The sequence below is a fragment of the Pseudophryne corroboree genome, chromosome 5, assembly GCF_028390025.1.
Source record: "Pseudophryne corroboree isolate aPseCor3 chromosome 5, aPseCor3.hap2, whole genome shotgun sequence".
NCBI classification, from domain to species: Eukaryota; Metazoa; Chordata; class Amphibia; order Anura; family Myobatrachidae; genus Pseudophryne; species Pseudophryne corroboree.
Genome location: NC_086448.1, coordinates 686,898,749 through 686,925,278, shown reverse-complemented (window position 1 = coordinate 686,925,278; position 26,530 = coordinate 686,898,749). Strand labels below are relative to the sequence as shown.

At 46.8% G+C, this 26,530-nt stretch overlaps 1 protein-coding gene across 5 annotated transcripts in view; it reads right to left on the bottom strand.

Moving 5' to 3' along the window:
* Positions 1–26,530, bottom strand: part of YTHDF3 (YTH N6-methyladenosine RNA binding protein F3) — a 90,036-nt gene that overhangs the window by 49,306 nt on the left and 14,200 nt on the right. For all 5 annotated transcript variants that reach the window (XM_063923789.1, XM_063923785.1, XM_063923786.1 and 2 more), the window contains one exon: positions 170–255. In XM_063923789.1, coding sequence (XP_063779859.1) covers positions 170–235 — 66 coding nt within the window. In that variant the 5' untranslated portion in view covers positions 236–255. The remainder of the gene's footprint in view (positions 1–169; positions 256–26,530) is intronic.

The window sequence follows — 26,530 nt, the reverse complement described above, 5'->3', positions numbered from 1 at the left end:
AGATGCATTTAATTGTGGTTAAGTAGTAAAAAAAAAAAAAAAAGGGGGAATGACGACTTCACACAGACAGGCGCCCAAATATCACAGCAGAGCAATCAGTGTAGCCAAAACAGACATTATGGATCTTACAAACAAATTGTGATTATCAGCATTGACAATTTTACCATACCTGATTTGTCTGGCTAGTTAGATATGGCTCAAAGTCATCATCGTTTACAGCATCCTTCTGATGCATTGAACCGTTCTGTACTGTAACTGAAAAGAAAAAGTCAGGTTACACAAACATCTATAATTCAACTTAAGCCACCTACGTCACAGAGGTAAAATGTGTTCTCCTGTAGGGAAAAGGTTTAATTATGATTGTTGATCTTGATCTTAAAATAAGAATTTACTTACCGATAATTCTATTTCTCATAGTCCGTAGTGGATGCTGGGGACTCCGTCAGGACCATGGGGAATAGCGGGCTCCGCAGGAGACAGGGCACATCTAAAAAAGCTTTTAGGTCACATGGTGCGTACTGGCTCCTCCCCCTATGACCCTCCTCCAAGCCTCAGTTAGGTACTGTGCCCGGACGAGCGTACACAATAAGGAAGGATCTTGAATCCCGGGTAAGACTCATACCAGCCACACCAATCACACCATACAACTTGTGATCTGAACCCAGTTAACAGTATGATAACAAAACGAAGTAGCCTCTAAAAAGATGGCTCACAACAATAATAACCCGATTTTTGTAACAATAACTATGTACAAGTATTGCAGACAATCCGCACTTGGGATGGGCGCCCAGCATCCACTACGGACTATGAGAAATAGAATTATCGGTAAGTAAATTCTTATTTTCTCTAACGTCCTAGTGGATGCTGGGGACTCCGTCAGGACCATGGGGATTATACCAAAGCTCCCAAACGGGCGGGAGAGTGCGGATGACTCTGCAGCACCGAATGAGAAAACTCCAGGTCCTCTGTAGCCAGAGTATCAAATTTGTAAAATTTTACAAACGTGTTCTCCCCTGACCACGTAGCTGCTCGGCAAAGTTGTAATGCCGAGACTCCTCGGGCAGCCGCCCAAGATGAGCCCACCTTCCTTGTGGAGTGGGCCTTTACAGATTTAGGCTGTGGCACGCCTGCCACAGAATGTGCAAGTTGGATTGTGCTACAGATCCAACGTGCAATCGTCTGTTTAGACGCAGGAGCACCCATCTTGTTGGGTGCATACAATGTAAACAACGAGTCAGTTTTTCTGACTCCAGCTGTCCTTGAAATATATATTTTTAAGGCTCTGACAACATCCAGTAACTTGGAGTCCTCCAAGTCGCTAGTAGCCGCAGGCACCACAATAGGCTGGTTTAAGTGAAATGCCGAAACCACCTTAGGGAGAAATTGAGGACGCGTCCTCAATTCTGCCCTGTCCGAATGGAATATCAGATATGGGCTCTTGTATGACAAAGCTGCCAACTCTGAAACTCTCCTGGCAGAAGCCAGGGCCAACAGCATGGTTACCTTCCATGTAAGGTATTTTAATTCTACCGATTTTAACGGCTCAAACCAATGAGATTTGAGAAAATTTAGAACCACGTTCAAATCCCACGGTGCCACTGGAGGCACTATTGGGGGTTGTATATGTAGTACACCTTTGACAAAAGTTTGTACTTCAGGCACTGACGCCAATTCCTTCTGGAAGAAAATTGATACGGCCGAAATTTGAACTTTAATAGACCCCAATTTTAGGCCCATAGACAATCCTGCTTGCAGGAAATGTAAGAATCGACCCAATTGAAATTCTTCCGTTGGAGCCTTCTTGGCCTCACACCACGCAACATATTTTCGCCAAATGCGGTGATAATGTTGTACAGTCACTTCCTTCCTAGCCTTAATCAAGGTAGGAATAACTTCCTCTGGAATGCCCTTTTCTTTTAGAATCCGGCGTTCAACCGCCATGCCGTCAAACGCAGACGCGGTAAGTCTTGGAACATACAAGGTCCCTGCTGAAGCAGATCCCTTCTCAGAGGTAGAGGCCACGGATCCTCCGTGAGCATCTCTTGAAGTTCCGGATACCAAGTTCTCCTTGGCCAGTCCGGAGCCACCAGTATCGTTCTTACTCCTCTTTTCCGTATAATTCTCAGCACCTTTGGTATGAGAGGCAGAGGAGGGAACACATACACTGATTGGCACACCCACGGTGTTACCAGAGCGTCCACAGCTATTGCCTGAGGGTCTCTTGACCTGGCGCAATACCTGTCCAATTTTTTGTTGAGGCGAGACGCCATCATGTCTACCTTTGGTTTTTCCCAACGGTTCACAATCATGTGGAAAACTTCTGGATGAAGTCCCCACTCTCCCGGGTGAAGGTCGTGTCTGCTGAGGAAATCTGCTTCCCAGTTGTCCACTCCAGGGATGAACACTGCTGACAGTGCTATGACATGATTCTCCGCCCAGCGCAGAATCCTTGCCGCTTCTGCCATTGCACTCCTGCTTCTCGTGCCGCCTTGTCGGTTTACGTGGGCGACTGCCGTGATGTTGTCGGACTGGATCAACACCGGCTGACCCTGAAGCAGCGGTTTTGCCAGACTTAGAGCATTGTAGATCGCTCTTAGCTCCAGTATATTTATGTGAAGAGACGTCTCCAGGCTTGACCACACGCCCTGGAAATTTCTTCCCTTTGTGACTGCTCCCCAACCTCGTAGGCTGGCATCCGTAGTCACCAGGACCCAGTCCTGTATGCCGAATCTGCGGCCCACTAACAGATGGGCAGTCTGCAGCCACCACAGGAGAGACAACCTTGTTCTTGGTGACAGTGCTATCCGCTGATGCATGTGCAGATGCGATCCGGACCATTTGTCCAGCAGATCCCACTGAAATGTCCGTGCATGGAATCTGCCGAATGGAATCGCTTCGTACGAAGCCACCATCTTTCCCAGGACTCTTGTGCATTGATGTACTGACACCGTTCCTGGTTTTAGGAGGTTCCTGACAAGTTCGGATAACTCCCTTGCTTTTTCCTCCGGGAGAAACACCTTTTTCTGAACCGTGTCCAGAATCATTCCCAGGAACAGCAGACGAGTTGTCGGGGTCAATTGAGATTTTCGAAGATTCAGAATCCACCCGTGTTGCTGGAGCACTACCTGGGTTAGTGCTACACCGACTTCCAGCTGTTCTCTGGACTTTGCCCTTATCAGGAGATCGTCCAAGTAAGGGATAATTAATACGCCTTTTCTTCGTAGAAGAACCATCATTTCGGTCATTACCTTGGTAAAGACCCGAGGGGCCGTAGACAAACCAAACGGCATCGTTTGAAACTGATAATGACAGTCTTGTATCACGAACCTGAGATACCCTTGGTGTGAGGGGTAAATTGGGACATGCAGATAAGCATCCTTTATGTCCAGGGACACCATGAAGTCCCCGTCTTCCAGATTCGCTATCACTGCTCTGAGTGACTCCATTTTGAACTTGAATTTCTGTATGTACAGGTTCAAGGATTTCAGATTTAGAATAGGTCTTACCGAACCGTCCGGCTTCGGTACCACAAATAGTGTGGAATAATACCCCTTTCCCTGTTGTAGGAGGGGTACCTTGACTATCACCTGCTGAGAATACAGCTTGTGAATGGCTTCCAAAACCGACGTCCTTTCTGAGGGAGACGTTGGTAAAGCAGACTTTAGGAACCGGCGAGGGGGAAACCTTTCGAACTCCAGCATGTAACCCTGAGATATTATCTGCAGGACCCACGGGTCCACTTGTGAGTGAGCCCATTGATTGCTGAAAATCTTGAGTCGACCCCCCACCGTTCCTGGGTCCGCTTGTAAAGCCCCAGCGTCATGCTGATGGCTTTGTAGAAGCCGGGGCGGGCTTCTGTTCCTGGGCAGGGGCTGCGTGCTGCCCTTTCTTACCCTTTCCTCTGCCTCTCGGCAGATAAGACTGTCCTTTTGGTCGCTTTTTATAGGAGCGAAAGGACTGCGGCTGAAAAGACGGTGTCTTTTTCTGTTGTGAAGGGGTCTGAGGTAAAAAGGTGGATTTGCCGGCAGTTGCCGTGGTCACCAGGTCCGAAAGACCGACCCCAAACAATTCCTCTCCTTTATATGGCAATACTTCCATATGCCTCTTGGAATCCGCATCACCTGACCACTGTCGCGTACATAAACTTCTTCTAGCAGATATGGACATCGCGCTTACTCTTGATGCTAGAGTACAAACATCCCTCTGAGCATCTCGCATATAAAGAAAAGCATCCTTTAATTGCTCTAGAGTCAATAAAATACTGTCCCTATCCAGGGTCTCAATATTTTCAGTCAGAGAATCCAACCACACTACCCCAGCACTGCACATCCAGGCTGAGGCTATTGCCGGTCGCAGTATAACACCCGTATGTGTGTATATACTCTTCAGTGTAGTTTCCAGCCTCCTATCTGCTGGATCCTTGAGGGCGGCCGTATCAGGAGACGGCAACGCCACTTGCTTTGATAAACGTGTGAGCGCCTTATCCACCTTAGGGGGTGATTCCCAGCGCGCCCTAACCTCTGGTGGGAAAGGGTATAATGCCAACAACTTCTTTGAAATTAGCATTTTTCTATCGGGGGTAACCCACGCTTCATCACACACATCATTCAATTCCTCTGATTCTGGGAAAAATACAGGTAGTTTTTTCACCCCCCACATAATACCCCTTTTTGAGGTACCAGTAGTATCAGAGAGCTGCAAAGCCTCCTTCATTGCCGTGATCATATAACGTGTGGCCCTATTGGAAAATACGTTTACTTCCTCACCGTCGACACTAGATTCATCTGTGTCGGTACCCGTGTCGACTGACTGAGGTAAGGGACGTTTTACAGCCCCTGACGGTGTCTGATATGCCTGAACCGGTACTAACTGGTTTGCCGGGCGTCTCATTTCGTCAACTGACTTTTGTAATGTGCTGACATTATCACGTAATTCCATAACCAAAGCCATCCATTCCGGTGTCGACTCCCTAGGGGGTGACATTACCATCATCGGCAATTGCTCTGCCTCCACACCAACTTCGTCCTCATACATGTCGACACACACGTACCGACACACACAGCAGCCACACAGTGAATGCTCTATTGAAGACAGGACCCTCCTAGCCCTTTGGGGAGACAGAGGGAGAGTTTGCCAGCACACACCAAAAGCGCTATACAGTATATAACAACCCTAGAAGGTGTTGTTTTTATATATGCGCTCTCAATATATATTTATATCGCCAATTTATGCCCCCCCTCTCTTTGTTACCCTGTTTCTGTAGTGCAGTGCAGGGGAGAGTCGTGGGAGCCTTCCTCACCAGCGGAGCCGTGCAGGAAAATGGCGCCGAGTGCTGAGCAGAATAAGCTCCGCCCCTTTTCCGGCGGGCTTTTCTCCCGGTTTTTCTAATAAACTGGCCTGGGTTAAATACATACATATAGCCTTAATGGCTATATGTGATGTATTTATTTGCCTCTAAGGTACTCTATATTGCTGCCCAGGGCGCCCCCAGCAGCGCCCTGCACCCTCCGTGACCGAGATCCGTGAGCCGTGTAGCAACAATGGCGCACAGCTGCAGTGCTGTGCGCTACCTCTATGAAGACTGAAGTCTTCTGCCGCCTGTTTCCGGACCTCCGTTCTGCCGTTCTTCAGCGTCTGTAAGGGGGATCGGCGGCGCGGCTCCGGGACGAACCCCAGGCTGACCTGTGTTCCGATTCCCTCTGGAGCTCAGTGTTCAGTAGCCTAAGACTTCAATCCTCCTGCAGGCAGGTGAGTTGCAAGTCTCTCCCCTAAGTCCCTCGTTGCAGTGCTCCTGTCGCCAGCAGGAGACACTGATTAGAAACCTAAAAAAAAACTTTTCTAACTAGCTCTTTAAGAGAGCCACCTAGATTGCACCCTCTCGGACGGGCACAAAAACCTAACTGAGGCTTGGAGGAGGGTCATAGGGGGAGGAGCCAGTACGCACCATGTGACCTAAAAGCTTTTTTAGATGTGCCCTGTCTCCTGCGGAGCCCGCTATTCCCCATGGTCCTGACGGAGTCCCCAGCATCCACTAGGACGTTAGAGAAATGTGATTTATGTGAAATACATATGAATGTGCTAAAGGATGCTTATTTCTAAAGAGAACAGGCACAAAACATTGATGACACTTGTTGGATAAATAATATCACATTTCTGTTTTCCAATGCATTAATCAGAAACCAGAATATAAACTGGTGACACAAGGACTTGAGGCTGTAGCCCCCTAAACTGCAGATTCAACGCAATGCTAAATTGCCTACACTCTAGTGTAAAGTCTCTTCATAAGATGATCTACACCAGGCATTCCCAACAGCGGTCCTCAAGGCACACCAAAAGTGCAGGTTTTAGCGATATCCAGGCTTCAGCACAGATGGTTAAATCAAAATAACTGAGGTACTAATTAAGTCACCTGTGTTCAAGCATGGGTATCACTAAAACCAGGACTGTTAAGGGCCCTACACATTTGTTGATCCGCCGCCGAGCTGCCCGACGGCGGATACGGCCGACCCGGCGGTGGGGGGGCAGTGACGGGGGAAGTGAAGTTTCTTCACTCCCCCCGTCACCCGGCTCCATAGAAGTGCAGGCAAATATGGACGAGATCGTCCATATTGGCCTGCCTGCACAGCAGACGGGACACCAGCGATGAACGAGCGCGGGCCGAGCATCGTTCATCGCTGGTGCCTCCACACTCAAAAATATGAACGGTATCTCGTTCATTAATGAACGAGATCGTTCATATCTTTGACTGATATCGCCCAGTGTGTAGGGCCTATTAGTGTGCCTTGAGGACCGTGGTTGGGAAACACTGATCTACACCCATTCACAAATGCAAAACACTTGTAATTAGCTATAATGGGTAATCATCCCCAGATATGAAACCGCTGCACTGATACAACAAGTAAGAAGCTCTGGTCCGACAGACTTGTTACCAGCCATACAATTTGTATCTTTAATTCATAGAATGATTATTATACTTGGATCTAAGTAGTAGTAAGAGACCTATAGAACCAACATATGCTTTAACATTTAGATATTACCAATGCCAGTCAGCTGAAAAACTTAATTTCAAATCTGTAATTACAAAAGAGCAGCGGGTGAGAGGGAGGCCACCCATTCTACCCACAAGCTCCATGGAACACTGCGGGCAGTACACGAAAAACAGGACTGTCATGCCGAAACTGGGACTATAGGGAGGTATGGGAACCAGGGATACACCCTCTATTTATTATACATATGGAACTCTAGAAATAAGTCAACCTGTAATATAATGTCCAACCATAAGAGTTTCCATGTCTGGGAAACCAAAGTTTGAAAGAACCTGCCTGCACTACAATCCATAACAACTAGGATACCGGAGGGTCCATGCTGCACAGAGTCCGTTTCAAAAACTGGTCAGAGCACCGATTTTGACCAATCGCCACTGTTTTAAAAACGTTCACGCGGTGGGATGTTTTATAGCCCAAACACCAAATTAATAAGTCAGAATTTTTAATAGTAATAACTGGTCTTGATACGTTACTGAGTCAAAACATTACGGCCATATGCCTGGTACCAAGGAAATCCTTTAACTCTTGTAAGTATATTTACTTTCACAATGCATCGTGGTGCCATGTCTTCCCTAAGTAAATGACACACATACCAGGCCAGCCTAATGATGCAGCAGGATTTATCAGACCAGATAACCTCCTTCCATTGTTCCAATGTCCAATTCCCATGTTCATGTGCCCCTTGTAGGCACTTTCGGTGTTGGACAGGGGGTTAGCCTGTGGCTACGCAGTCCCATACACAGAAGTGATACATGCACTGTGTCATGACACATTACTGTCATCACAATCATTTACATTTTCTGGGATTTGTGCCACAAAAGCTTCTTTGTTGGTTCATACCATATGGGATAGCCTTTGTTCACCTCCTAACATCGGGTGAAATGTGTTTTTGGACGGGGTTTAATACGTGATCCACTGTTGGTTCTCACCACACTGACCTTGCTATATCAGGAGTGCTCTGACCTACCCGACTGGCCATAATGAATTTGTCCTTTCCTAAGTCACTCTTACACCATCCCATCTCTTCTACATTCAACACACTAATGAGTGCCTAATGTCAGCTTACTGTCTACTCCCTGACAGTGACATGGGCTGTTCTTAAAGATAGTCAATGTTGTGCGCTTCATGTAAGAGTGATCATAATGTGTTGGCTTATTTTTGTATAGAAGACTAACAATAATACATAGTGTATTATAGTTAACAATCTCAAAGTATCTAGAAAACCAAAAAAAAACACCAATGTGCCTCACTTGTAAGACTGCCCATACATAGAAGCATAAAATACAAACCAATACCGGACCTCCTGTGGAATCGGAGTTACTTTATAGAACATTACAATGCATTTCTACAATCAGTCTCCAATCTTTGGACACAACAGGATCACAAACACTTAGGGGTCCATAGAAACAACTGAGATGTGTGAAATAGTTCCAAAAGTGCCAACATAATGAGAAATGTCATCTGACTATATTTAAATCTCTCTTGTAATCACTTGCCATTTTCATATGCTTTATACTCACAACTAGACTGGTTAACACATCATTAAAGAAAAAAAAAAAAAAAAAAGACATTTGACCTAAACTAGCAGCATTTTTCTTATTCAAAAATAAGAATTTACTTACCGATAATTCTATTTCTCGGAGTCCGTAGTGGATGCTGGGGTTCCTGAAAGGACCATGGGGAATAGCGGCTCCGCAGGAGACAGGGCACAAAAAAGTAAAGCTTTACTAGGTCAGGTGGTGTGCACTGGCTCCTCCCCCTATGACCCTCCTCCAGACTCCAGTTAGGTACTGTGCCCGGACGAGCATACACAATAAGGGAGGCATTTTGAATCCCGGGTAAGACTCATACCAGCCACACCAATCACACCGTACAACTTGTGATCTAAACCCAGTTAACAGTATGACAACAGAAAGGGCCTCTTAAAGATGGCTCCTTAACAATAACCCGAATTAGTTAACAATAACTATGTACAAGTATTGCAGATAATCCGCACTTGGGATGGGCGCCCAGCATCCACTACGGACTCCGAGAAATAGAATTATCGGTAAGTAAATTCTTATTTTCTCTATCGTCCTAAGTGGATGCTGGGGTTCCTGAAAGGACCATGGGGATTATACCAAAGCTCCCAAACGGGCGGGAGAGTGCGGATGACTCTGCAGCACCGAATGAGAGAACTCCAGGTCCTCCTTTGCCAGGGTATCAAATTTGTAAAATTTTACAAACGTGTTCTCCCCCGACCACGTAGCTGCTCGGCAGAGTTGTAATGCCGAGACCCCTCGGGCAGCCGCCCAAGATGAGCCCACCTTCCTTGTGGAGTGGGCTTTTACAGTTTTAGGCTGTGGCAGGCCTGCCACAGAATGTGCAAGTTGAATTGTGTTACAAATCCAACGAGCAATCGACTGCTTAGAAGCAGGTGCGCCCAACTTGTTGGGTGCATACAATATAAACAGCGAGTCAGATTTTCTGACTCCAGCCGTCCTTGCAATGTATATTTTTAAGGCTCTGACAACGTCCAACAACTTGGAGTCCTCCAAGTCGCTAGTGGCCGCAGGCACCACAATAGGTTGGTTCAGATGAAATGCTGATACCACTTTAGGGAGAAAATGCGGACGAGTCCGCAGTTCTGCCCTATCCGAATGGAAGATTAGATAAGGACTTTTATAAGATAAAGCCGCCAATTCAGATACTCTCCTGGCAGAGGCCAGGGCTAGTAACATAGTCACTTTCAATGTGAGATATTTCAAATCCACCTTTTTCAATGGTTCAAACCAATGGGATTTGAGGAAATCTAAAACTACATTTAGATCCCACGGTGCCACCGGAGGCACCACAGGAGGCTGTATATGCAGTACTCCCTTGACAAAAGTCTGGACCTCAGGGACAGAGGCCAATTCTTTTTTGGAAGAATATTGACAGGGCCGAAATTTGAACCTTAATGGATCCCAATTTGAGACCCATAGATAATCCTGATTGCAGGAAATGTAGGAAACGACCCAGTTGGAATTCCTCCGTCGGAACCCTCCGATCCTCGCACCACGCTACATATTTTCGCCAAATGCGGTGATAATGTTTCACGGTGACTTCCTTCCGTGCCTTAATCAAGGTAGGAATGACTTCTTCTGGAATGCCTTTCCCTTTTAGGATCTGGCGTTCAACCGCCATGCCGTCAAACGCAGCCGCGGTAAGTCTTGAAAAAGACAGGGACCCTGCTGTAGCAGGTCCCTTCTCAGAGGTAGAGGCCACGGTTCGTCCGTGAGCATCTCTTGAAGTTCCGGATACCAAGTCCTTCTTGGCCAATCCGGAACCACTAGTATTGTTCTTACTCTTCTTTGCCGTATGATCTTCAATACCTTTGGTATGAGCGGCAGAGGAGGAAACACATACACTGACTGGTACACCCAAGGAGTTACCAGTGCGTCCACAGCTATTGCCTGTGGATCTCTTGACCTGGCGCAATATTTGTCCAGTTTCTTGTTGAGGCGAGACGCCATCATGTCTACAATTGGTCTTTCCCAACGGTCTATTAACATGTTGAAGACTTCTGGATGTAGACCCCACTCTCCCGGATGAAGATCGTGTCTGCTGAGGAAGTCTGCTTCCCAGTTGTCCACGCCCGGGATGAACACTGCTGACAGTGCTATCACGTGATTCTCCGCCCAGCGAAGAATCTTGGCAGCTTCTGCCATTGCACTCCTGCTTCTTGTGCCGCCCTGCCTGTTTACATGGGCGACCGCCGTGATGTTGTCCGACTGAATCAACACCGGCTTTCCTTGCAGGAGAAGTTCCGCCTGGCTTAGAGCATTGTAGATTGCTCTTAGTTCCAGAATGTTTATGTGAAGAGACTTTTCCAGACTCGTCCATACTCCCTGGAAGTTTCTTCCTTGTGTGACTGCTCCCCAGCCTCTCAGGCTGGCGTCCGTGGTCACCAGGATCCAATCCTGAATGCCGAATCTGCGGCCTTCTAATAGGTGAGCCTTCTGCAACCACCACAGAAGTGACACCCTTGTCTTTGGTGACAGGGTTATTCGCAGGTGCATCTGCAGATGCGACCCTGACCATTTGTCCAACAGATCCCTTTGGAATATTCTTGCATGGAATCTGCCGAATGGAATTGCTTCGTAAGAAGCCACCATTTTTCCCAGGACTCTTGTGCATTGATGTACTGACACTTTTCCTGGTTTTAGGAGGTTCCTGACCAGATCGGATAACTCCTTGGCTTTTTCCTCTGGAAGGAAAACCTTTTTCTGAACCGTGTCCAGAATCATTCCTAGGAACAGCAGACGAGTTGTCGGGATTAAATGGGATTTTGGAATATTCAGAATCCACCCGTGTTGTCTTAGCACCTCTTGAGATAGTGCTAAAGCTGTCTCCAGCTGTTCTCTGGACCTTGCCCTTATTAGGAGATCGTCCAAGTATGGGATAACTAATACGCCTTTTCTTCGAAGAAGAATCATCATCTCGGCCATTACCTTGGTAAAGACCCGAGGCGCCGTGGACAATCCGAACGGCAGCGTCTGAAACTGATAGTGACAGTTTTGAACAATGAACCTGAGGTACCCCTGGTGTGCGGGGTAAATCGGAACGTGTAGATACGCATCCTTGATGTCCAAGGATACCATAAAGTCCCCTTCTTCCAGGTTCGCTATCACTGCTCTGAGTGACTCCATCTTGAACTTGAACTTTTTTATGTAGAGGTTCAAGGACTTCAGATTTAGAATAGGCCTTACCGAGCCATCCGGCTTCGGTACCACAAATAGAGTGGAATAATACCCCTTTCCTTGTTGTAATAGGGGTACTTTGACTATCACCTGCTGAGCGTACAGCTTGTGAATGGCTTCCAACACCCTCTCCCTTTCGGAAGAGACGGTTGGTAAGGCAGACTTCAGGAAACGATGAGGAGGATCCGTCTCTAATTCCAACCTGTACCCCTGAGATATTATCTGCAGGATCCAGGGGTCTACCTGCGAGTGAGCCCACTGCGCGCTGTAATTTTTGAGACGGCCCCCCACTGTCCCCGAGTCCGCTTGAGAGGCCCCAGCGTCATGCTGAGGTTTTTGCAGGAGCCGGGGAGGGCTTCTGTTCCTGGGAAGGAGCTGCCTGTTGGTGTCTCTTCCCTCTTCCTCTGCCTCGTGGCAGGTACGACAAGCCCTTTGCTCTCTTATTTTTGTAGGAGCGAAAAGGCTGCGGTTGAAAGGTCGGTGCCTTTCTCTGTTGGGGAGTGACTTGAGGTAAAAAAGTGGATTTCCCGGCAGTAGCCGTGGCCACCAAGTCTGATAGACCAACTCCAAATAACTCCTCCCCTTTATACGGCAAAACCTCCATGTGACGTTTTGAATCCGCATCGCCTGTCCACTGTCGTGTCCATAAGGCTCTTCTGGCTGAAATGGACATAGCACTCACCCGAGATGCCAGTGTGCAAATATCCCTCTGTGCATCACGCATATAGATAAATGCATCCTTTATTTGTTCTAACGACAGTAAAACATTGTCCCTATCTAGGGTATCAATATTTTCAATCAGGGATTCTGACCAAACTACTCCAGCACTGCACATCCAGGCAGTTGCTATAGCTGGTCGTAGTATAACACCTGCATGTGTGTATATATTCTTTTGAATAACTTCCATCTTTCTATCTGATGGATCCTTAAGTGCGGCCGTCTCAGGAGAGGGTAACGCCACTTGTTTGGATAAGCGTGTGAGCGCCTTGTCCACCTTAGGGGGTGTTTCCCAGCGCGCCCTAACCTCTGGCGGGAAAGGGTATAATGCCAATAACTTTTTTGAAATTATCAACTTTTTATCAGGAGCAACCCACGCTTCATCACACACGTCATTTAATTCTTCTGATTCAGGAAAAACTGTTTGTAGTTTTTTCACACCATACATAATACCCTGTTTTACGGTATCTGTAGTATCAGCTAAATGTAACGTCTCCTTCATTGCCAAAATCATATAACGTGTGGCCCTACTGGAAAATACGTTTGAATTTCTACCGTCGTCACTGGAATCAGTGCCCGTGTCTGGGTCTGTGTCGACCGACTGAGGCAAAGGGCGTTTTACAGCCCCTGACGGTGTTTGAGGCGCCTGGACAGGCATTAATTGATTGTCCGGCCGCCTCATGTCCTCAACTGACTGTTTAAGGGAAGATAAACCATCACGTAATTCCACAAATAAAGGCATCCATTCTGGTGTCGACCCCCTGGGGGGTGACATCTGCATATTTGGCAATTGCTCCGCCTCCACACCAATATCGTCCTCATACATGTCGACACCACGTACCGACACACACCGCAAACTCACAGGGAATGCTCTAATGAAGACAGGACCCACTAGCCCTTTTGGGGAGACAGAGGGAGAGTCTGCCAGCACACACCACAAAGCGCTATATATACAAGGGATATCCTTATATTAAGTGCTCCCTTATAGCTGCTTTAATATATATATATATAGCCATTAATGTGCCCCCCCTCTCTGTTTTACCCTGTTTCTGTAGTGCAGTGCAGGGGAGAGACCTGGGAGCCGTTCTGACCAGCGGAGCTGTGACAGAAAATGGCGCCGTGTGCTGAGGAGATAGGCCCCGCCCCTTTTTCGGCGGGTTCTTCTCCCGCTATTTTTCCAGTCAGGCAGGGGTTAAATATCTCCATATAGCCCCTATGGGCTATATGTGAGGTATTTTTAGCCTTGTATAAGGTTTATATTTGCCTCTCAGAGCGCCCCCCCCCAGCGCTCTGCACCCTCAGTGACTGCCCAGTGAAGTGTGCTGAGAGGAAAATGGCGCACAGCTGCAGTGCTGTGCGCTACCTTATGAAGACTGAGGAGTCTTCAGCCGCCGGTTTCCGGACCTCTTCACGCTTCAGCATCTGCAAGGGGGTCGGCGGCGCGGCTCCGGGACCGGACTCCACGGCTGGGCCTGTGTTCGATCCCTCTGGAGCTAATGGTGTCCAGTAGCCAAGCAGCAAATCCACTCTGCATGCAGGTGAGTTTACTACTTTCCCCCTAAGTCCCACGTTGCAGTGATCCTGTTGCCAGCAGGACTCACTGTAAAGAAAAAAACCTAAACTAAACTTTCTCTAAGCAGCTCTTTAGGAGAGCCACCTAGATTGCACCCTTCTCGTTCGGGCACAAAATCTAACTGGAGTCTGGAGGAGGGTCATAGGGGGAGGAGCCAGTGCACACCACCTGACCTAGTAAAGCTTTACTTTTTTGTGCCCTGTCTCCTGCGGAGCCGCTATTCCCCATGGTCCTTTCAGGAACCCCAGCATCCACTTAGGACGATAGAGAAAAGAACCTTATGTAAATATTATGGACTATTGCAACACTGCACAAGAACATGAATCAACAAGACAAAGTGAAATGTTTTGCAGCTGTTGGTGCTCAGGGACAATGCAATGCTCAATAGCTACAGTGTAAACACAGTTACTGGCATGTAACAGTTGGGCAGTAACTGACAACTACAGACTAGAGGGCGAACCTGTGCTGAGAGCACATCAAAGCAAGCAAGTGGCCGTGCCCCTGGACAAAATCACACTGCAATGCAGGGGATGCCAATACATGATTTTTTTGTGCATGTAGCCCACAAATGATGGACTGTTTTATCTTTACACTGCAATATACCTTTGGACACACCCCTCTTAAATGTAAATAGTTCTGCACAAACACAATCTCCCCCACATGCGGTGTAGCATGGTTTTACCAGGGAAGGGTAATTTAATAGTTCTCAAGCTAAGTGCCAAAAACACCAGTATATATCACTCAGCTACTTAACCGACCATTTTACCCCCCAAATTCACACAAATCCCCTGCATCCATAGGCCCCCATTGTAGTATTACTGCACACCCACCATCAGAAATATTCCCCCTAGTGGCAAAAAATCCCCTGAATAATCCACTCCCACAAATCTTGGCGGTAACAGATCCACTGGTAGAGTAACCTATCTATATCTCTCTATTGATACACAAAGGTGTATGTACGGGGGTACCCCTGGTGAATTAAGTCTTTCAGAATCTCTAAATTAAAAGTTATTACAGCTTCTGCAGGGCACAAACCTAAATATCATTCAGTATCACTCCACACAATTGCAATACTGTATTACAATTTGCTGAATTTAACAGATAATTATTGAAAACAATAAATAATGCATATGGCAAAGAAAGAAAGTCTGGCCACCTGGTCTATCAGTACTTGGTAACCTCACTTAACATAAATCACAAATTCAAAACATTTAAACATTTTTCTAGTCAAAGAATTTTTCTATAAATGTTATACATAATATTTTTTTCAAATCTTTCTTGCCGACCTCTTCATACACAGAAATATTCTAAGGTCTTCTTGCATAGCCAGCGTGTCTGAGATCTTCCCAAAGGCTGGTAACACTATCCAAGTGGTGACCTTGAAGTCCAATCCAAAACCTTAATCTTTTGTTCTTGTAAGTTCTTCATAACCAAAGGTGCAATACATATCAGCTTGCTGAAATGTTATTCATATTCTCAGCCTCAATATCTTCATATGATATAGATATATATATATATATATACACACACACAAACACACACACGTGTATATATATATATATATATATATACACACACACACACATACATATATATACAGGTTGAACTCAACTTGTCCTTTGTCAACCTCACTATGTTCCTATGAGATAGATAGATAGATAGATAGATAGATAGATAGATAGATAGATAGATAGATAGATAGATAGATAGATAGATAGAAGTTCAATTCATTCTTCCATCCAGTCAGAAAATAACCCTTGTGCACCAACTGCCACAGGATGCCAAAGCATAATGGCTCTACTCAAATACGGAAAGTCTGGACGGGTGGTGTTCTTTTTTTTTTTCTTCAAACGTTTCACCTGATTTTCTCCAAATATATAATTAGATATTGTTGACTAAGTGTCACATTTTTGTTACGTCAGTCCCAGCAAAAGGTTTAATATTTGTGCAATGAGTGCCATTATCTGTGTAGCACTGTGCAGGTATCATTTACACATTTCTGCTGGTCCTTTAGGTTGTACTTTACATACCCGTCCAGTTTACCATTTATCAGATTAGTGCCGCTTCTGACACTGGAAATCCATAATGGGACGCATTTAGAAGTGTGGTACAAAACATCAGCAGTCTAACATGGATATGTCAAAAAAATTTATAGAGTGATCAACTAAAACTTATGCAGTTTAACCGGAACCCCAAAATCTGAATGAAATAGTGATAGTAAATGTCAACAATGACGAATGTATACCGCATGTAGATGTATCTTTTTAGCTCAATTACCTGCTTGTAAGTGAAATATCTATTTTTCAAGTCCTAAATCCACTGATTGAAAAGGGCCCATTAGGTACAATATACTGAGGTTGTAAATCACAGTATTTTTTTTTTCAACTACTGAATGGTCTTCACCAATGCTTAGCTTAAGGACGATGACGTTTAGAAGAAATAAAAACAAACACCCCAAACCCGTTAACTGTCTATGTGCCCGAGTATTTTCATATGCCATATTCATTTTTTTTTTCTTGTTGTGTTTATATAAAGCTGTGAAGTAACGTTAAAAGACAGAGGGGAGATTTCAATTGTGTGCGAAGACATCCGCTCGGCTGAACCATCGTGGTAACAGCCTCACTTTACGATAGCCCAAGCTCACACAAAACTGCTTGCTGCCCCATAGGGTAGCAAGCACTCTTGTGCAAACTCGGGATTCACCCAAACGGGCGAGGGGTGAGCGATGCAGTGCTGTTGCCGCCATTTAAATGCTGCGACAATGACAATTTGCACTCTACACCTACAATTGATTTCCCCCAGAAGTGTGTATGTAAGATCTCTAATCCAGAGAGGGGGGAAATTATTACAGCTGCACTTCGGCACACAGTTTTCCAGTAGCAAGTCAAAGATTGCAGTCCGCATTAAAAATAGCCACAAACCTGTGCAATTTAATTTAAGCTCTTGCTGCCGACATTTAGCACACACATCCGCCTTTCTGATTGCTTTCAGGGATAGAATACTAACCCCGAGCTTCACACTAGTTTTAACTATATCAATTAACTAGCAGCGTTTTTCCCAGGGCATTTTTGTTGAGCAATCTACCCAGCATTTTTTTTCACACCATCCGGAGCTGGAGGTGCTCAGTGCCCAGACCACCCTGCACTGGAGGTGGGCTACAGGCACAGTAATCGCTCGGTCAACACCTTGACTGGAAAGCAGGTGCAGCAGCGAAGGTGCTGTAGCGGGATGCAGTCAAAATACCGGCTGTCAAGATTCCAGCGTTCCGGAATCTCAACAAACACTAGGTATTCCCACTCGGTTGTTGGGCCCACAACACCAACAGAGTAGGAATAGGACCTGTGGCAAGCGAAGCGAGGGGCCACCGTATAGCGACAGCCGGCATCCCGTCTGCCAGGATATCATATGTATCCCGCTGTAGCAGACCTAACTCCTCCTTCTTAACACCATCCCAGAGCAACGGTCATTTCACGAGAATCACATTCCACGAGAGCAGACTTACAATACTATTGGTATAAAATAACATTATATTTTATATATATATATATATATATATATATATATATATATATATATACACATACACACACATATATGCATACATTATATATATACATATATATATATATATATATATATATACACACACACAAGTGTGTGTGTGTATGTATGTATGTATATATATATATATATATATATAATAAGATTTTACTTACCGATAAATCTATTTCTCGTAGTCCGTAGTGGATGCTGGGGACTCCGTCAGGACCATGGGGAATAGCGGCTCCGCAGGAGACAGGGCACAAAAATAAAGCTTTAGGATCAGGTGGTGTGCACTGGCTCCTCCCCCCATGACCCTCCTCCAAGCCTCAGTTAGGATACTGTGCCCGGACGAGCGTACACAATAAGGAAGGATAATGAATCCCGGGTAAGACTCATACCAGCCACACCAATCACACCGTACAACTTGTGATCTGAACCCAGTTAACAGTATGACAAACGTAGGAGCCTCTGAACAGACGGCTCACAACAATAACAACCCGATTTTTTTGTAACAATAACTATGTACAAGTATTGCAGACAATCCGCACTTGGGATGGGCGCCCAGCATCCACTACGGACTACGAGAAATAGATTTATCGGTAAGTAAAATCTTATTTTCTCTGACGTCCTAAGTGGATGCTGGGGACTCCGTCAGGACCATGGGGATTATACCAAAGCTCCCAAACGGGCAGGAGAGTGCGGATGACTCTGCAGCACCGAATGAGAGAACTCCAGGTCCTCTTTAGCCAGGGTATCAAATTTGTAGAATTTTACAAACGTGTTCTCCCCCGACCACGTAGCTGCTCGGCAGAGTTGTAATGCCGAGACCCCCCCGGGCAGCCGCCCAGGATGAGCCCACTTTCCTTGTGGAATGGGCCTTGACAGATTTTGGTTGTGGCAAGCCTGCCACAGAATGTGCAAGTTGAATTGTGCTACAAATCCAACGAGCAATCGTCTGCTTAGAAGCAGGAGCACCCAGCTTGTTGGGTGCATACAATATAAACAGCGAGTCAGACTTTCTGACTCCAGCCGTTCTTGAAATATATATTTTCAATGCCCGGACCACGTCCAACAACTTGGAATCCTCCAAATCGTTAGTAGCCGCAGGCACCACAATAGGCTGGTTCAGGTGAAACGCTGACACCACCTTAGGCAGAAAATGAGGACGCGTCCGCAGTTCTGCCCTGTCCAAATGGAAAATCAGATATGGGCTCTTATATGATAAAGCCGCTAATTCTGATACTCTCCTGGCTGAAGCCAGGGCCAGTAGCATGGTTACTTTCCATGTAAGATATTTCAACTCCACCGATTTGAGTGGCTCAAACCAATGGGATTTGAGAAAATCCAATACTACATTAAGATCCCACGGTGCCACTGGGGGCACAAACGGGGGCTGTATATGTAGTACTCCTTTTACAAAAGTCTGGACTTCAGGAACTGAAGCCAATTCTTTCTGGAAGAAAATCGACAGGGCCGAAATTTGAACCTTAATGGACCCCAATTTGAGGCCCATAGACAATCCTGTTTGCAGGAAATGTAGGAATCGACCCAGTTGAAATTCCTCTGTGGGGGCCTTCCTGGCCTCACACCACGCAACATATTTTCTCCAAATGCGGTGATAATGTTGTGCAGTCACCTCCTTCCTGGCTTTTACCAGTGTAGGAATGACCTCTTCCGGAATGCCTTTTTCCCTTAGAATTCGGCGTTCAACCGCCATGCCGTCAAACGCAGCCGCGGTAAGTCTTGGAATAGACACGGTCCCTGCTGAAGCAGGTCCCGTCTTAGAGGTAGAGGCCACGGATCCTCCGTGAGCATCTCTTGAAGTTCCGGGTACCAAGTTCTTCTTGGCCAATCCGGAGCCACGAGTATCGTTCTTACTCCCCTTTGCCGTATAATTCTCAGTACTTTTGGTATGAGAGGCAGAGGAGGGAACACATACACTGACTGGAACACCCACGGTGTTACCAGAGCGTCCACAGCTATTGCCTGAGGGTCTCTTGACCTGGCGCAATACCTGTCCAGTTTTTTGTTGAGGCGGGACGCCATCATATCCACCTTTGGTTTTTCCCAACGGTTCACAATCATGTGGAAGACTTCTGGATGAAGTCCCCACTCTCCCGGGTGTAGATCGTGTCTGCTGAGGAAGTCTGCTTCCCAGTTGTCCACTCCCGGAATGAACACTGCTGACAGTGCTATCACATGATCTTCCGCCCAGCGAAGAATCCTTGCAGCTTCTGCCATTGCTGTCCTGCTTCTTGTGCCGCCCTGTCTGTTTACGTGGGCGACTGCCGTGATGTTGTCCGACTGGATCAACACCGGCTGACCCTGAAGCAGGGGTTTTGCCAGACTTAGAGCATTGTAAATCGCTCTTAGCTCCAGTATATTTATGTGAAAAGACATCTCCAGGCTTGACCATACTCCCTGGAAGTTTCTTCCCTGTGTGACCGCTCCCCAGCCTCTCAGACTGGCATCCGTGGTCACCAGGACCCAGTCCTGTATGCCGAATCTGCGGCCCTCTAACAGATGAGCACTCTGCAACCACCACAGAAGAGACACCCTTGTCCGTGGTGATAAGGTTATCCGCTGGTGCATCTGCAGATGCGATCCGGACCATTTGTCCAACAGATCCCACTGAAAAGTTCGTGCGTGGAATCTGCCGAATGGAATCGCTTCGTAAGAAGCCACCATCTTTCCCAGGACTCTTGTGCATTGATGCACAGACACTTTTCCTGGTTTTTAGGAGGTTCCTGACAAGTTTGGATAACTCCTTGGCTTTCTCCTCCGGAAGAAACACCTTTTTCTGAACCGTGTCCAGAATCATTCCCAGGAACAGCAGACGTGTTGTCGGTGTCAACTGAGATTTTGGAAAATTCAGAATCCACCCGTGTTGTTGCAGCACTAATTGGGTTAGTGCTACTCCGTCCTCCAGCTGTTCTCTGGACCTTGCCCTTATCAGGAGATCGTCCAAGTAAGGGATAATTAATACGCCTCTTCTTCGAAGAAGAATCATCATTTCGGCCATTACCTTGGTAAAGACCCGAGGTGCCGTGGACAATCCAAACGGCAGCGTCTGAAACTGATAATGACAGTTTTGCACCACGAACCTGAGGTACCCTTGATGTGAAGGGCAAATTGGGACATGCAGGTAAGCATCCTTTATGTCCAGGGACACCATAAAGTCCCCTTCTTCCAGATTCGCTATCACTGCTCTGAGTGACTTCATCTTGAATTTGAATTTCTGTATGTACAGGTTCAAAGATTTCAGATTTAGAATAGGTCTTACCGAGCCGTCCGGCTTCGGTACCACAAATAGCGTGGAGTAATACCCTTTCTCTATCGTCCTAAGTGGATGCTGGGGTTCCTGAAAGGACCATGGGGAATAGCGGCTCCGCAGGAGACAGGGCACAAAAAAGTAAAGCTTTTACCAGATCAGGTGGTGTGCACTGGCTCCTCCCCCTATGACCCTCCTCCAGACTCCAGTTAGATTTTGTGCCCGAACGAGAAGGGTGCAATCTAGGTGGCTCTCCTAAAGAGCTGCTTAGAGAAAGTTTAGCTTAGGTTTTTTACTTTACAGTGAGTCCTGCTGGCAACAGGATCACTGCAACGAGGGACTTAGGGGAGAAGTAGTGAACTCACCTGCGTGCAGAGTGGATTTGCTGCTTGGCTACTGGACACTAGCTCCAGAGGGACGATCACAGGTACAGCCTGGATGGTCACCGGAGCCGCGCCGCCGGCCCCCTTGCAGACGCTGAAGAGAGAAGAGGTCCAAAATCGGCGGCTGAAGACTCCTGAGTCTTCATAAAGGTAGCGCACAGCACTGCAGCTGTGCGCCATTTTCCTCTCAGCACACTTCACACAACAGTCACTGAGGGTGCAGAGCGCTGGGGGGGGCGCTCTGAGAGGAAAATAAAAACCTTATTAGAGGCAAAAAATACCTCACATATAGCCCACAGAGGCTATATGGAGATATTTAACCCCTGCCTAACTTCAAAAATAGCGGGAGACGAGCCCGCCGAAAAAGGGGCGGGGCCTATCTCCTCAGCACACAGCGCCATTTTCTCTCACAGAAAAGCTGGAGAGAAGGCTCCCAGGCTCTCCCCTGCACTGCACTACAGAAACAGGGTTAAAACAGAGAGGGGGGGCACTGATTTTGGCGATATTGTATATATATAAAAGATGCTATAAGGGAGAAACACTTATATAAGGTTGTCCCTATATAATTATAGCGTTTTTGGTGTGTGCTGGCAGACTCTCCCTCTGTCTCCCCAAAGGGCTGGTGGGTCCTGTCCTCTGTCAGAGCATTCCCGGTGTGTGTGCTGTGTGTCGGTACGTGTGTGTCGACATGTATGAGGACGATGTTGGTGAGGAGGCGGAGAAATTGCCTGTAATGGTGATGTCACTCTCTAGGGAGTCGACACCGGAATGGATGGCTTATTTAGAGAATTACGTGAGAATGTCAACACGCTGCAAGGTCGGTTGACGACATGAGACGGCCGACAATCTATTAGGACCGGTCCAGGCGTCTCAGAAACACCGTCAGGGGTTTTTAAAAAAAAAAAAAACGCCCATTTACCTCAGTCGGTCGACACAGACACAGACACGGACACTGAATACAGTGTCGACGGTGAATAAACAAACGTATTTCTCATTAGGGCCACACGTTAAGGGCAATGAAGGAGGTGTTACGTGTTTCTGATACTACAAGTACCACAAGAAAGGGTATTATGTGGGAGTGAAAAAACTACCTGTAGTTTTTCCTGAATCAGATAAAATAAAATGAAGTGTGTGATGATGCGTAGGGTTACCCCGATAGCAAATATTGGCGTTATACCCTTTCCCGCCAGAAATTAGGGTACGTTGGGAAACACCCCTTAGGGTGATAAGGCGCTCACACGCTTATCAAGTGGCGTTACCGTCTCCAGATACGGCCGCCCTCAAGGAGCCAGCTGATAGGAAGCTGGAAAAATATCCTAAAAAGTATATACACACATACGGTGGTTATACTGCGACCAGCGATCGCCATCAGCCTGGAGATGCAGTGCTGGGTTGGCTTGGTCGGATTCCCTGACTGAAAATATTTTATTCATGTAGAGCATTTAATAGGATGCATTCTATATATATGTATGTGAGATGCACAGAGGGATATTTGCTCTCTGGCATCAAGATAAGTGCGTTGTCCATATCTCCCAGAAGATGTCAGGGACACGACAGTGGTCAGGTGATACAGATCCCATACGGCAGATGGAAGTATTGCTGTATAAAGGGAAGGAGTTATTTGGGGGTCGGTCCATCGGACCTGGGGACCACAGCAACAGCTGGGAAATCCAACCTTTTTTACCCCAAGTTACATCTCAGCTAAAAAAGACACCGTCTTTTCAGCCTCAATCTTTCCTTTCCCATGAGGGCATGCAGGCAAAAGGCCAGTCATATCTGCCCAGACATAGAGGTAAGGGAAGTAGACTGCAGCAGGCAGCCCTTTCCCAGGAAAAGAAGCCCTCCACCGCGTCTGCCAAGTCCTCAGCATGACGCTGGGGCCGTGCAAGCGGACTCAAGGTGGGGGGGTAGTCTCAAGAGTCTCAGGGCGCAGTGGGATCACTCGCAAGTTGACCCCTAGATCGTACGAGTATTATCCCAGGGGTAAAGATTGGAGAGTCGAGACATCTTCTCCTCGCAGGTTCCTGAAGTCTGCTTTACCAACGGCTCCCTCCGACAGGGAGGCAGCATTGGAAACAATTCACAAGCTGTATATCCAGCAGGTGATAATCAAAGTACCCCTCCTACGACAAGGAAAAGGGTATTATTTTTCCACACTATATTGTGGTACTGAAGCCAGACGGCTTGGTGACACATAGTCTAAATCTAAAATGTTTTGAACACTTACATAAAAGGTTCAAATCGAGATAAAGTCACTCAGAGCAGTGATAGCGAACCGGAAAAAAGGGGACTATATGGTGTCCCTGGACATCAAGGATTACCTCCATGTCCAAATTTTGTCCTTCTCATCAAGGGTACCTCTGGTTCGTGGTACAGAACTGTCAATATCAGTTTCAGACGATGCCGTTTGAATTATCCACGGCACCCCGGGCCTTTTTACCAAGGTAATGGCCGAAAAGATGTTTCTTCAAAGAAAAAAGGCATCTAAATTATCCCTTACTTGCACGACCTAAAAAGGGCAAGTTCCAGAGAACAGTTGGAGGTCGGAAGAGCACTATCTAAAGTAGTTCTTCGACGGCACGACTGGATTCTAAATATTCCAAGAATCGCAGCTGTTTTCCGACGATACGTCTGCTGTTCCTAGGGATGATTCTGGACACGGTTCAGAAAAAGGTTTTTCTTCCCGAGGAAAAAGCCAAGGAGTTATCCGACCTGTCAGGAACCTCCTAAAACCAGGAAAGGTGTCTGTACATCAATGCACAAGAGTCCTGGGAAAAATGGTGGCTTTTTACGAAGCAATTCCATTCGGCAGATTCCATGCAAGAATTTTCCAAAGGGATCTGTTGGACAAATGGTCAGGGTCGCATCCTCAGATGCACCTGCGAATAACCCTGTCGCCAAGGACAAGGGTATATCTTCTGTGGTGGTTGCAAAAGGCTCATCTATTGGAGGGCCGCAGATTCGGCATACAGGATTTGATCCTGGTGACCACGGACGCCAGCCTGAGAGGTTGGGGAGCAGTCACACAAGGAAGAAACTTCCAGGGGGTATGGACGAACCTGGAAAAGTCTCTTCACATAAACATTCTGGTACTAAGAGCAATCTAAAATGCTCTAAGCCAGGCGGAACCACTCCTGCAAGGAAAACCGGTGTTGATTCAGTCGGACAACATCACGGCGGTCGCCCATGTAAACAGACAGGGCGGCACAAGAAGCAGGAGTGCAATGGCAGAAGCTGCCAAGATTCTTCGCTGGGCGGAGAATCACGTAATAGCACTGTCAGCAGTGTTCTTCCCGGGCGTGGACAACTGGGAAGCAGACTTCCTCAGCAGACACGATATTCACCCGGGAGAGGGGGGTCTTCATCCAGAAGTCTTCCACATGCTAATAAACTGTTGGGAAAGACCAATGGTAGACATGATGGCGTCTCGCCTCAACAAGAAACTGGACAAGTATTGCGCCAGGTCAAGAGATCCACAGGCAATAGCTGTGGACGCACTGGTAACACCTTGGGTGTACAAATCAGTATATGTGTTTCCTCCTCTGCCTCTCATACCAAAGGTATTGAAGATTATACGGTGAGGAGGAGTAAGAACAATACTAGTGGCTCCGGATTGGCCAAGAAGGACTTGGTACCCGGAACTTCAAGAGTTGGTCACGGACGACCCGTGCCCTCTACTTCTGAGAAGGGACCTGCTACAACAGGGTCCCTGTCTCTTTCAAGACTTACCGCGGCTGCGTTTGACGGCATGGCGGTTGAACGCCAGATCCTAAAAGGGAAAGGCATTCCAGAAGAAGTCATTCCTACCTTGATTAAGGCAAGGAAGGAAGTCACCGCGAAACATTATCACCGCATTTGGCGAAAATATGTCGCGTGGTGCGAGGATCGGAGTGTTCCGACGGAGGAATTTCAACTGGGTCGTTTCCTACATTTCCTACAATCAGGATTGTCTATGGGTCTCAAATTGAGATCTATTAAGGTTCAAATTTCGGCCCTGTCAATATTCTTCCAAAAAGAATTGGCCTCAGTTTCTGAGGTACAGACTTTTGTTAAAGGAGTACTGCATATACAGCCTCCTGTGGTGCCTCCGGTGGCACCGTGGGATCTAAATGTAGTTTTAGATTTCCTCAAATCCCATTGGTTTGAACCATTGAAAAAGGTGGATTTTAAATATCTCACATGGAAAGTGACTATGTTACTGGCCCTGGCTTCCGCCAGGAGAGTATCTGAATTGGCGGCTTTATCTTATAAAAGCCCTTATCTAATCTTCCATTCGGATAGGGCAGAACTGAGGACTCGTCCGCATTTTCTCCCTAAGGTGGTATCAGCGTTTCACCTGAACCAACCTATTGTGGTGCCTGCGGCCACTGGCGACTTGGAGGACTCCAAGTTGTTGGACGTTGTCAGAGCCTTAAAAATATACATTTCAAGGACGGCTGAAGTCAGAAAATCTGACTCGCTGTTGATACTATATGCACCCAACAAGTTGGGTGCCCCTGCTTCTAAGCAGACGATTGCTCGTTGGATTTGTAACACAATTCAACTTGCTCATTCTGTGGCAGGCCTGCCACAGCCTAAATCTGTTAAGGCCCATTCCACAAGGAAGGTGGGCTCATCTTGGGCGGCTGCCCGAGGGGTCTCGGCATTACAATTCTGCCGAGCAGCTACGTGGTCGGGGGAAAACACGTTTGTAAAATTCTACAAATTTGATACCCTGGCAAAAGAGGACTTGGAATTCTCTCATTCGGTGCTGCAGAGTCATCCGCACTCTCCCGCCCGTTTGGGAGCTTTGGTATAATCCCCATGGTCCTTTCAGGAACCCCAGCATCCACTTAGGACGATAGAGAAAATAAGAATTTACTTACCGATAATTCTATTTCTCGGAGTCCGTAGTGGATGCTGGGCGCCCATCCCAAGTGCGGATTATCTGCAATACTGTACATAGTTATTGTTAACAAATTCGGGTTATATTGTTAAGGAGCCATCTTTAAGAGGCTCTTTCTGTTATCATACTGTTAACTGGGTTTAGATCACAAGTTGTACGGTGTGATTGGTGTGGCTGGTATGAGTCTTACCCGGGATTCAAATTGCCTCCCTTATTGTGTACGCTCGTCCGGGCACAGTACCTAACTGGAGTCTGGAGGAGGGTCATAGGGGGAGGAGCCAGTGCACACCACCTGATCTGGTAAAAGCTTTACTTTTTTGTGCCCTGTCTCCTGCGGAGCCGCTATTCCCCATGGTCCTTTCAGGAACCCCAGCATCCACTACGGACTCCG